The sequence below is a fragment of the Silene latifolia genome, chromosome X, assembly GCF_048544455.1.
Source record: "Silene latifolia isolate original U9 population chromosome X, ASM4854445v1, whole genome shotgun sequence".
NCBI lineage: Eukaryota > Viridiplantae > Streptophyta > Magnoliopsida > Caryophyllales > Caryophyllaceae > Silene > Silene latifolia.
In genome coordinates this window covers 262,093,176-262,106,645 of record NC_133537.1, presented here as the reverse complement: position 1 = coordinate 262,106,645, position 13,470 = coordinate 262,093,176, and the positions used below count along the sequence as shown (strand labels likewise).

General features: G+C 41.4%; 1 protein-coding gene across 1 annotated transcript; it reads left to right on the top strand.

Moving 5' to 3' along the window:
- The first annotated feature begins 293 nt into the window (after positions 1 to 293).
- LOC141620020 (uncharacterized) lies at positions 294 to 952 on the top strand. Its single transcript, XM_074437000.1, has 2 exons — positions 294 to 337; positions 418 to 952. The coding sequence occupies exons 1-2, from the start codon at positions 294 to 296 to the stop codon at positions 950 to 952; spliced, it is 579 nt and encodes a 192-aa protein (XP_074293101.1).
- The last annotated feature ends 12,518 nt before the right edge of the window (positions 953 to 13,470 follow it).

Genomic DNA, 13,470 nt, shown 5'->3' with positions numbered 1-13,470 from the left:
TATTATGCATATCTATTGGGCTTCTATGTTTGTCTTACCTAAAGGAGTTATCAACATGGTGGATTTATTATGCAGAAATTATCTTTGGGAAGGAGGGACTGAATGTCAAAGAGTTCCTATTATTTCTTGGCAGAGAGTTTGTACCCTAAAGAAAGAAGGAGGTCTTGGTTTGAAATGGAGTGTGTTATGGAACATTGCTAATATTGGCAAGCTTGTGTGGTGGATGGCCACTAAACCAGATAAGCTTTGGGTGCAATGGGTGCATCACATTTACTTAAAAGGTAGGGCTTGACATGGTTATACTCCCACTGCAGATTCAAGTTGGCATTGGAGAAAGGTGTGTCATGTCAGGGACACTATACAAGAGGGTTTTGTGGATGGATTCTGAACCTTGGGTCATGGTGGTTATACTGTTAGTGGCTGTTATAACTGGTTGAGGGAGAGAAACATAGAGGTGGAGTGGTACAAATCTATCTGGATCAATCTAGCAGCTCCTAAGCATTCTTTAATGGCATGGTTAATCATCAACCATGCCTTGAGACTGAAAGATAAACTGTACTGCTACAATGTTTCTGCTGATGATCTGTGTTGCATATCTGCTCTTAGTACAGAGACTCATATGCACTTATTTCAGGAATGTCCTTATGTTCAGCAGGTTATGAAGCATGTCCACAGATTGGGGACTCATCTACAAGACAATGATATTCTTAAGCAGATTATTCGAAGAAGATGGAGTACTGGGAGGAAGCATGTGATCACATCTGCAGTTCTTGCAGTTTGGTACATGATTTGGATGCAACGCAACAATGCTCGACTAGCTCAACAGGTTACATCTCCTAGTGTTCTAGCTGGGCAGATTATATGTACTCTTAAAAATAGACTTATTGCTTGTAATACCAAGTCTTTCTCTAGTAGAGATGGACAATGGTTGTCAAAGGTGCAAATGATGTAATATAGGCACAAAAAACTGTGATCCTTGAGTTGTAAGTTGCTGTTTATCAATGATCAAGCTGACATTTTAGCAAAATAATAATAATAATAATAATAATAATAATAATAATAATAATAATAATAATAATAATAATAATAATAATAATAATATATATATATATATATATATATATATATATATATATAAATGTAGAGTGTGGGGTGAGTAGATGGTATGTGTTGTCGATATTCGGTTGGTCCGAGTTTAGTCAAGATTCCCAATTGAAATGCGACGGTCTATGTTTAGAAGGAAATTAAGAGGGGAATTATTATTCAGTCACTATTATTGTCCGGCCAAAAAAAAAATATATACATATATTCTTATATAAATTATGCCTTAGGAATATAATTTAATAATACATATTTTTATATAAATGAACTTTTATATATTACTTTTATAAAAATCATGTTTGAAATAAAATTGATTAAATTGAATAATTCAAAAATATAAAATCAAGTAATCAAACTGTTAAATAAATTATAATAGTCAAAATGAGAAATTCGCAGGGTGTTACAATCACCCCATCTTTTTAAAAAGTTTCGTCCTCGAAACTTGAAAGTAGAAACGAAAAGTTGTATAAAAATAAAACCAGACTTTTGAAATTGGTAACCAAAACATTAAAAAGGTTACTTAACGTAAGAATTAAAATTCTTTCAAAAGTTTCAAATAAAATTTTCCAACATAACTAGATTCTCATCAAAGGAACGGAAGTGTTCTCGTTGCGCATTCAAGAATATCACATTCCAAATCAAAGATAAGGTCAAAAGGCAAATCATTTGTATAAACCAAAAATCAAAATATTTTCAAAAACATTAATGAAGAGTTTTCAAAAGTATAAGTCTCATTCATGGAACGAAATTGCTCTTGTCGTGCACACAAGAACGCTAACCTTCCAAGTCAAAGACAAATTTAAGACAAAAATCACTCGCCGACAAGCGTAGAACAAGTTATTCAACGTTTCTAATAACGAGTTCTAACATCCGATCAACGTTAAAATCAAAAGAAAAAGGTAATTCACTCAAATTTTCTTTTGCAAAAGCCAAATGGAAATTGAAAGATTCACTATTGAACTTCAAAAAGGAGTCAAATTCTTAAAATATAATATTAAACTTTGACAAATAAATTATAAATAGATCAAAGTTTATAGAAATTGGATAAAATTTAAAGAAATCTCGGGTTTAGCAATTAAAATCATGATAAATAAGTTTTTTTTTTGGGAAAGGTTAAGTATATTAATATCAACAAAAGAATACATCATCCGTATAGAGTTTTTACAAAACAGTACTAGCACTCACAGCAAATTAACTCAACTCAAAAAAGAACTGATACATCATCTATGTAGGATGAATACTTTTAAGCCAGGTATCTTCCTCCCTAGTTATAGGAGCTTTGTTACAAGCCCAGAATCTGGTAGTAACAGCCTGAATGGACTACTGAACAAGTATTTTAGGATGAATAATAGTGAACAAAACACGACCTTTGTTACGAGCCTGCCAAATTAAGTACACCATCATCACATAACATGCACACAAAATCTGTAACACCCCCGTACTCCAAGTGCCTTACCAGGACCACTCAGGTATAAAGATGCTACCATCTCGGTTACCCGAGGCAATGATAATCATAAGGCAATAACGAAACAACATTTAAATAGTATAACTTTAGTGAATAAGATATAATCCAAAACCAAATACCAAAATACGGATACATGTTCTCAAAACCAACTGTCTACTCAACTAAATGAAATGTTTAAGAAACTATCATGCTACAGCGGAAGACTCTATCATCAGACGGTGGCACATCCCAGCTATCCCATGTAACTCGATTCATACCTGCTCAACAACTGCTCACCATCCCCGAATGGATCACCACATTTTTTAAAACAATAAACGGGGTCAGTACTAATCACACAATTTATATAAACCAATAACACAGTAAACAAACAGCTCAATAATCACAGATATACTCCGAACTCCAATCCCAACTCCACAATCTTGACGACACACTAAAGTGTGTAGCCCTGCCAGAGTGCCCATCACAACAGGTCACTCCACGCCGCCAATGGGGGACCGCAGACGTACCCACCAAATCCCCGCTCATCTCCGTCGAGCGATAAACCCAAATTCCTTAATGTGCACATCCCTTCTGTGGCGGGTTCCACAGAAGGCGAATAACGGGCGTGAAGCCACTCCCGCAAGTGACTCCACTCAGCCAGGGACGCGCCTCGAAGAACACAGACAGATACAAATAATCACAACTACTATCAACAACCAAATCCAACAATCGTCACAGTACGGGTATGATAATATTCAACAACCACAAAACACCAACAACACATTATGGGACTAATACTGAGTAGGGAAACCCTACCTGGAAAGCAACACAGTCAGACGGTCTTAACAGCTGATATCAAAAGGCTCTTCTACGAATCTTCCTCTTAACATACAATCACATAATTACTACCAATCAAGAAACACAACAAAACCCCCAAATCCCCAAACTAGGGTTTAACTAACTTTAACGAACTACTATAAAAACAGTATGTAGATCTTACCCTCGACGCAAGGATTACAAAGGAATAAAGAAAGGTGAAATCCGACCTTCCACGCTCCGGGATTTGCCAATAATGCGATTGATGCGAAGAACGTAGTTTGTTTTCTCTTTTGAAAGCAATTAGGTTGTAAAAGTGTTTAAAGAAAGTGAAGGGAATAATTATATACTAAATCGCGTTATTAACAAAATCTGACAAATCATCCCCCCGTAAACCGGCTACTCGATCGAGTAGCTGAGATACTCGATCGAGTGCCCCCTACTCGATCGAGTATCAAGGGTACTCGATCGAGTACCCAACAGGTCAGAAACTGTTTTTAAAATGCAACACACCCTTACTCGACAGAGTAAGGCTCACTCGATAGAGTACCCAGAGACTCATAAAACCGTAGTATTACAGTCTTCTCTCCTTAAAAGGAACTTCGTCCCCGAAGTTCAAACCACAACAAAACAAAGACACACACTACAACACTCCCGACTCAACAACCAAAACAAAACTCAACATAAAACATGTTACTAACCCAAACTCAACCCGACTCAACCACAACCAACATACCGACACGACATAAAAGGTATAAAAAGCTCTTAAAACCTCTTCGCGATCATCTCCTACCCCCCTAAAAGAAACAAGGTTACGTCACCGTAACCATACATACCTGATCAAAAAGGAAAGGGTAACGCTCTCTCATGGCCACCTCTGCCTCCCATGTAGCTTCCTCAGACTCGTGGTTAGACCAAAGGATCTTAAGCAAAACTGTCTCACTACTCCTAGTCTTCCTAACCTTCCGGTCAAGAATCTGCTTAGGCACCTCAAGATATGACAAAGACTTATCTAGCTCTAAGCTCTGTGCCTCTAACACATGTGACAGATCACTCACATACTTCCGCAGCTGAGATACATGAAACACATTATGCACTCTCTCTAACGCAGCTGGTAAAGCCAGACGATATGCAACCTCTCCAACCCGCTCTAAGATCTCATAAGGCCCTATGAACTTCTGACTCAGCTTGCCTTTCTTTCCAAATCTCATAACCCCACGCATAGGAGACACTTTCAAAAGAACCTTGTCCCCAACCTGAAACTTTATATCCCGGCGATGTAGATCTGCATAACTCTTTTGCCTATCCTGAGCTGCTATCATCCGTTCCCTGATCATCTTAATCTGTTCAACCATCTCATGCACCATCTCTGGTCCTAGAACCACTGCCTCAGCACTGTCGTCCCAACAAATCGGACTCCTATATCTCCTCCCATATAAGGCCTCGAACGGTGCCATACCAATACTAGTGTGATAGCTGTTGTTGTAAGAAAACTCTATCAAATCCAACCTCTGTTCCCAGCTACCACCAAAGTCCATCACACAAGCTCGCAACATATCCTCAAGAGTCTTGATCGTTCTCTCGATCGACCGGCTGTCAGCAGGATGAAATGCCGTACTCATCTTCAAAGTTGTTCCCAAAGATTCCTGCAACTCTTTCCAAAACCTTGAGATAAATCTCGCATCTCTGTCAGATACTATGTCATTAGGAACTCCATGTAACTTTAGCACATTCTTCCGATAAGCCATAGCTAATTGTGCTTTAGTCCATGTATCTTTCATTGGCACAAAGTGAGCTGACTTGGTCAGTCGATCCACTATTACCCATATCATATTGTTACCCTGTTGACTCTTTGGCAAACCCACGATAAAATCCATAGAAATGGATTCCCACTTCCACTCAGTACCTCTAAAGACTAATCTTACCTTGTGGTAGTCGTTGTCCCCTTTAACTCTCTCGGCATGTCAAACAACGGGCCATAAACTCACTTGTTTCTTTCTTCATCCCAGCCACTGAACTGTTCTTTAAATCCTTGTACGCTTTGTCACCACCTGGATGTACTGAATATGGTGTACAATGTGCCTCTGTCATGATTGTCTTTTTTAGCTCCTCATCGTTAGGGACACACCACCTACCATCAAACCTCAAACTACCATCTGTATGAATAGAGAATCGAGACACTGTCCCTTTTTCTACTCTAGCTCTCCACTCAACCATCTTAGGATCCAACGCCTGTTTACCTCGAACATCATCATAAAGATCAGGCTGCACTGTCAAATCTCTCATGGCATTCCCTCTCTGCATCATATGTATCCCAAACCTCCCCACCTCATCTCTCAATCTCATCAAAGATAGAGCTGTACACAAAGAATGTACACTCTTCCTACTCAAAGCATCTGCAACAACATTGGCTTTCCCTTCATGGTAGATAATATCCATGTCATAATCGCCAATCAGCTCCATCCACCTCCTCTGTCTCATGTTCAACTCCTTTTGAGTGAAGATGTACTTGAGACTCTTGTGATTAGAAAATACCTTAAAGGTCGCCCTATAAAGGTAATGTCTCAATATCTTGAGAGCAAACACCACTGCACCCAACTCCAGATCATGTGTAGGGTAGTTCTCCTCATACGGCTTCAATTGCCTAGAAGCATAGGCAATCACCTTACCGTTCTGCATCAACACACATCCCAACCCGTTCTTTGAGGCATCTGTATACACCTCAAAGTTCTCGATCCCTTCAGGCAATGCTAAGATAGGAGTTGTGGTCAAACGCTCCTTTAATGTTTGGAACGCCGTCTCACAACTCTCATCCCAATGAAACCTGTTCTCTTTCCTCATCAACGCTGTCATAGGTCTAGCAATCTTGGAGAAATCTTTCACGAACCGTCTGTAGTATCCAGCTAAACCCAAGAAACTCCTGATCTCAGCTACGTTGTTTGGTGCTTCCCACTTTGTCACTGCCTCAATCTTCGCCGGATCCACAGCTACCCCATCCTTAGAGATCACATGCCCCAGAAAAGCAACTTTCTCTAACTAGAACTCACACTTGGACAGCTTAGCATATAACTCATGCTCCCTCAAAGTCTGCAACACAATCCTCAGATGCTCCTCATGCTCCTCCTTAGTCTTGGAGTAGACTAAGATGTCATCGATAAACACCACCACAAACTTGTCCAAAACTCGTCAAGATTCTCGCTCATCAAATCCATAAACACAGCCGGTGCATTAGATAACCCAAACGGCATCACCACATACTCATAATGGCCATACCTCGACGTGAAAGCTATCTTTGGTATGTCCACCTCTCTAATCTTCACCGATGGTACCCCGACCTCAAATCAATCTTGGAAAAGACTGATTCACCACTCAACTGATCAAACAGGTCATCTATCCTTGGCAAAGGATACTTGTTCTTCACCGTTACTCGGTTCAGCTCCCTGTAGTCTATGCATAACCTCAAACTCCTATCTTTCTTCTTCACAAAAAGAACTGGTGCTCCCCACGGCGATACACTAGGTCTAATGTATCCCTTCTCTATCAGATCATCTAACTGCTTCCTGAGCTCCTCCATCTCCTTAGGACCCATCCGGTACGGTGCCTTAGAGATTGGCCCCGTCCCCGGTTTCAACTCAACCGTAAAATATATCTCCCTCTTCGGTGGCAACCCCGGAATCTCCTCTGGAAAGACATCCGCAAACTCACCCACCACTGGTATCGATCAATCGTCGGACTCTATCTATCCGGTCATCTCTCACATGGCACAAGATCAAAGGGCATCCCTTCCTCAGATAATACTTCAAGGTAACAGCTGCAATCAACTTAACTTTGGGTTTGACCACAAACCCACGATAAGACACACTAACACCCTTAGGACCTCTCTAACACACTTTCTTTTGATGACAGTCTATCTTAGCTTTATACTTTCCCAACCAATCCATCCCGACTATCACCTCAAAACCGTCAAAAGGAAACTCTAGCAAGTCTACAGGTAGATCAACTTGCCCAACTATCATAGGTACATCCCTATACAACCTCCCACAAGATACAGACTCACCCGAAGGTATAAAAACCTTCTCACTTACAGACTCATATACCCTCAAACCCAACCGTTTAACATGACTTGAAGATACAAACGACTGAGACGCCCCCGAATCAAACAAAACAAAGGTATGAATACCGTTAACAAGAAAAGTACCAGTGATAACATGTGCATCATCCTCAGCTGCTTTCTTATCTATCATGAACAGCTTCCCACTGGTCTTCTGTCCACCTCCTTGGACAGTACTGGCTGATGTGGTCGGTTTAGCACCCGACCCCTGATTGTTGTTGTTGTTTGACACGGCTATCATGTACCCTGTCAAAGATAAAACCTAACGGTCTCAACTAAAATGTAGTAGAGGCAGTCGAGTATCGAATCCACAAGGAGGCGGTGCAATTATCAGTTGCCTAATTCTAATCTTAAGGTAACAAATGGGGGTTGTTTGAATTGGTTGCTAAACTACGAGATTTAAAAGAAGAGAAATAAAGTAAAGAGCAGTAAAAGCAAGGAAATAAGATTAAACTATCAGATAAAGAGGGACATGTCGGAATTCGGTTCACTACGGTAGTCCGTGACTCACCAAATGATTCAGACGAATTATATGCGAGACGGATGTTGAAAGGTCCTTTCGGTCCACTTTCTATCCTAAATTACTACTAACTTAACTTTCATTCTCATTAGGGTAGTCTACTGTTCATAGCAGGCCTATTTAGTCCAATTTTTCGATCTAGGATTCATTTTAGCCAGATTAAAGGATGACATAGAAGCGTGCACTCAACTAAGTCGAATGAATACAATTAAATTGCTATGGTGACAGGGTCTCACAATTAATTCATCTAATTCATTTACTACATCGTCACATTTCTACCGCAGATCCCCTAATCCCAACATGAAAGGGGTTTAGCTACTCATGTCGCTAATTAAACTAACAGCAATTAAATTTCCAGCAGTAAACATTATGAAATAAACGATAAATTGCATAAAAGAGAAATTAGGGCAGAACAAATAATGAGACAAACAAAGAATTAAAGCAAACAAAAGGTTAATTATTATTAAAGGAAGAGAAGGAATTACAATCAATGCGAATCCGGCGTAGAGAACAATCGAATCCGAGCAATAATAATCCCAAAACAAGGTTACAGTAAAGTAGGATGAAATACAGAGTAAAAGTTTTATGTAAACTGACTAAGATAAAAGCTAGATAGTCCTAATGACCTAGTAAAGCGTGCTTAAATAGCAAAGTAAATAAGTTTAGCGAAATAAACATTCACACGGGCTGATTAAAGCCCATAACCATCAAAACCACTCGATCGAGTGGATTAAAACCACTCGATCGACCAAATCCTCAGCCAAAACTACTCGATCGACCAGAAAGTTACTCGATCGAGTAGATGGTCTTTCTGCAAGTTAAGGATCGAGTACAAAGTGCTCGATCGACCACTCTGGGACGTAGAAACCACTCGATCGAGTGGTAAAACAGCTCGATCGAGTACTTTGACTTCATTTCAGCTCAAGTCCGTGCCTGAAAGCCTCGTAATCCGTGCCATGACGCTTCCAAACACCGTATCTCACTCTGGAAAATCCCGTCTCCTCTAAATGCGTGCAAAAAGGACGAAAAAGACTACGATTCCACTACTTTCGCGTTCATTTCTACAAAATGGACAAAACGAACCAAAGTAGCCAATTTGGGGCAAAATACCATAAAAACAGTATAAAAATGCATAGAAATACGTGCTGAAATAGGCTAAAAAGATTATACATTAGGCACGTATCAAATCTCCCCAAACCAAACCTTTACTCGCCTTCAAGTAAACTCAAAACTATACACAACCTAATGGAACGGAATTGATAACTCAGAGCTAGCTTAACTTGTCTACTTGAACCAATTTAATGCAACAAAAACTAAAAGTTAAAGCTAAGCAGTCAATACGCAAACGAGTTATAAGCTGTTCAGAAATATAGCCAATCTATCGACCTTGCAGAACCAACAAAATCGGACTCTCTCGTGGTCACTCTTCTCTCATGAAGCAAAGGGTGAATGTTATATGTAAAAGAGAGAAGAAAAGACAGTCACTCACCTAACTGCGACCTACATAGCATGCATGCAACAAAAATGAAAGACAATTCAAGTACTAATGCACACACTCCAACCAATAATGTCCGTCACAGCCGAGGGCTTACAAATAATATGGGAATAGTGAGGTTCAGGTGAGAAAAGGCAAAACATGTTATGGAAATGTGGAGGTAAAAGCGTCAAGCTAGTTCCTAACAGGACCATAGTAAACCATCCGTGTAATACCCCGTATTTTATTATCGTTTGGGCGAGTTTTATTATTTAATGGTAGCGTAAAGGTAATGGTAAAGGCGTAAAAATAATTGTTTAATTTATATCGCGAGATGAGTCGGGTTTATAATTGAGTGGCATTTTTGGGTCGAGGGGTCATAACCCATTTACCCACTTATTACCCATTTACCCACCTACCATTTTACCTCACCAAACCCTAAAAACAAACCCTAATACACCTTTAAAACCCTATTCCCCTCCCTACCGTCATTTTTACATCACAAACATCAACCCCTTTTTCATTTCACGTTCAAGCTTTATACACGGCCAAAGAGAGCTCGCCGGTGAGTGTGGAGGGAGTAGGGTCTGCCAAGAGTCCAGGGGAGTCGTTGCTAGAGGTCGAGGGCGGTTGTATTGGTCGGAAAAGCTCAGGTCGACGGCCGTCACAGGTAAGGTTCCCTGTTTTCATTTCTGTCATACTGTTTTGTATTGGGTATTGCGTCTTTTAGGGACTGTTGTGGTGGTCGTGGGGTTGTGGGATGCGTTGTTGGTGTGGAGTCGAGTCAGATGGTGGTGGTTATAGTGGTGGTCGTGGCTGGTGGTGGTTTCAGTGGTGGTGTTTAGGTGTCGGGTTGGTTGGGGATTTGTGGTTGCGTTTCAGACATAGGGAAAAGGGGTGGCACCACCGTGGACTCGGGGGAGGTCGAATCGGTGGTGCCACGTGTGTCGAGTCGCCGTGCGGCGTGGTGTCGGGGTGGTGGTTGGTAGGCGGGAGGGGTTGTGTCGTGGTGGCTCGGGTTAAAAAGGGGGTACATTCATGGCGTTTTGGTGGCGGTGGTGTGAACGGGGGTGTTGGTGGTGGTGGTTCGACCACCGGCGGGGTCGACCACATTGGTGGTGGTGGGAGGTGACCAGGCCAGACCTGTGTCGAGGCCGGTGGTCGGCGTGAGGATTGGTGGTTGAGGGGCGGTTTGTGACGGGTTGAAAAGGGGGGTGTGCGTGTGTCGAGTTGTGCGTTGTTTTTGAATTAGTTTTGTTACGGGTTTTATTTTAATGAGTCGGGAATGTGTATACTTCTAATATTTACAATATTAGTTTTGATTATTAAGTTAAATTTAAGTAGCGGTGACGGAATAATGTAATCAAGCTTTTGAGTCGGGATTTTATTTCGGGAAAGTTACTATTTTTAGTAACTTGCTATTTGTGGTAATTGCTATTTTGGGAAACTCCCATTTTAGGAAACTTTCTATTTTGAGTAACTTATATTTTTAGTAATTTCTAAATTGGGAAAGTTTCTACTTATAGTAACTTTTGATTATGGGAACGGGATTAGTAAGAGAATTAATTATGTTATATATAAATGTTTAGGTGGCGAGTTTCGGGTGGAGTACTTCTGATCTGCAGTTAGCTTATCACCGCTATTTGAGGTAGGGAATACACTGGACTTGATATCGTATTATGTGATGGATTATTGAATCGGTGATTTACATGTTATAATTTGATTATCGATTTAATTCCGTTAAGTACTATTGTTGAACTGTTTTATTATATTATTACATTGGAGTTGGTGGAGGTGGTGATGATGACATGGTGATAAGGCCCAGGCGGGTTCTGCAGACTTGCCCTGGTGTCCTCAACAAGAAATGCGAGTCGGCTATCGGTCGATATTTATAGTCTAAGGGATCGGTATGGTTGGGTTGTCCGGGTTGTGAGTTGTGATGACGGTGTTGGTGATGGAAGAGTATGTGTTTTATGTTCTTTGTTATTGTATTACCTACTCAACCGTGGGCGACCGTGTATTCGTGTACGCTGTGATGATCCAATTATTGGGAGCGATTGACGGTATTCGTGAGACCGATGGGAGCTGGCCTGGAAGAGAGCTTGGATGACTGACTTAGTGCCTAGCCCACCTTAGTCCTTTTAATAGTTTTATCAGACTTATCTTTTGGTCGCATTTGGAGACTTTGTTTAATTTCGATTGTAATGTCACTTTAAACATTATAATAAAGTCTGTGTTTCTTTCCTTTGTTATCTACCGCCTCGGGTTTTAGAGATGGTAACACCATCATTTATCCGAGGAGTCCTAGTTCAGGCCCTTAAATAAATGGGGGTGTTACAAAGTGGTATCGAGCGAACGATCCTCAGGCCTAAACCAATGAACCCAATGAATTTAGGAAGAGTCAAATAAAATGAACCCCGGGATAGAACTGTTAGGAGCACACTAAAGGTAAGGGATGAGTAAGGGGCCCCCTCACACCGAACCATTGGCCCTCTCAGTTTGACCCGGGTACCTTGAGATCATACGAGAGCAAAGGGTAGAGTAGGAAAGTTGTGTGATATTGAACATGAAAAAAAAAAAAAAAAAAAAAAAAAAAAACTATTCCATGATGTGAGAATTAGGCAAGGTGATATACAGTTAGTATAAGTATACATGTGTTAATGGTGATTCAGAGGCAAGAATTTGCATAATAAGGAAGTGAGATATTTATGTACATGATGCTTAAGAAATTAAGATGGATGTTATGTCTAGTGATATGCGGTTATGTGATCCCTGAACCATGCTAGCTAGATATGTAGGGTAGAATTGACTAAGTAATTCTAGTGTTGCAGGGAACATCACTAACTCTCTTGATTTTTATAGACATGCCTCCGAGAAGGGATACCGCTAACGACATCCAAGCGGAGTTGGATAGGCTCCGAGCTGAGAATGAGGCCCTAAAGGCCAAACGATTGGATCCGGGAAAGATGAGTACCATTGTGGCAAGGCATAACCCCACAATATTCACTGGAGAGGGGGAACCACGATTCTTTGGGGAATGGTGCCGAGAATTCACCAACCCGTTTGAACCGTTAGCATGTCCAAAGAGTGCAGTGGATCAAGTCGCCCACTATCTTAGGGCCCACGGTGGGTGGTAGTGGACCAGAACAAGGTGGAGATACGAGAGGTTGCTAGGGATCTTGAGACAGGACATGTATCTTGGTTGGAATTCCAAGAGCTTTTGAAGAATGAGTTTATGCCCGAGTTCCAAAAAGCCAAACTACGGGAGGAGTTTGACACCTTCAAGATGACAAGACATGACAGGTGGAGACTTATCATCGGAAATTTCGACGATTATCCTCATACACCGATGACTTTGGGCAGAATGAAGCTATGTTGGCTATGAGGTTTGAGCGGGGGCTCACTATGGACATCAAGAAGAGGCTCACAGCGCTCCACCCACTGATTCAGGACATTTACTTGAGGGTCAGTGTGCTGAAAGACTCTCGGAACAGTCAAGGTTGATAAGAAAGGCAAGGCCGAGAAAAGGAAGGCGGAGACCACAAGTGATAATACCTTGGGGCAAAGAAGCGAGTTCAGCAGATATGGTGGGTACTCCACTAACGAGTGCCCCAGGGGGTATGAGAGCTCGAGTGGAGGCGGCTTCAGGGGCACCCGGGGAGGTAGTTCTGCAGGGCTTACTTGTTTTGGCTGTGGAAAGACAGACACAAGAGGTTTGAATGCCGATCATCCGGGGCGAATCGATCGGTGGATACAGGGCACCTATGTCCGGGTTCGGTGGTTCACGTTCGGTGGGGTCGGGGTATAACGATTATCGCACACCTATGTCGGCTATGGGGAGGTGCGAGGTCCGAGCTAGTAACAGCTACCAAGGAAGCTACAACAACTACCAGAACCGTAATCAGCAGAGCCAACAGAGTGGGAGCACCAACTTTCGAAGACCGCAAATGAAGGGAACAAACAATCTGGAGCAGCTTCTTCAAGTCGAGTGGGGCTAAGTCCGG

Bases quoted from the DNA above. Each gene is read 5' to 3' on its own strand.
- LOC141620020 (XM_074437000.1), top strand. From the start codon at position 294: ATGGTTATACTCCCACTGCAGATTCAAGTTGGCATTGGAGAAAG. The intron at 338-417 runs GTGTGTCATGTC...TTATACTGTTAG, and splicing joins CAAGTTGGCATTGGAGAAAG to TGGCTGTTATAACTGGTTGA.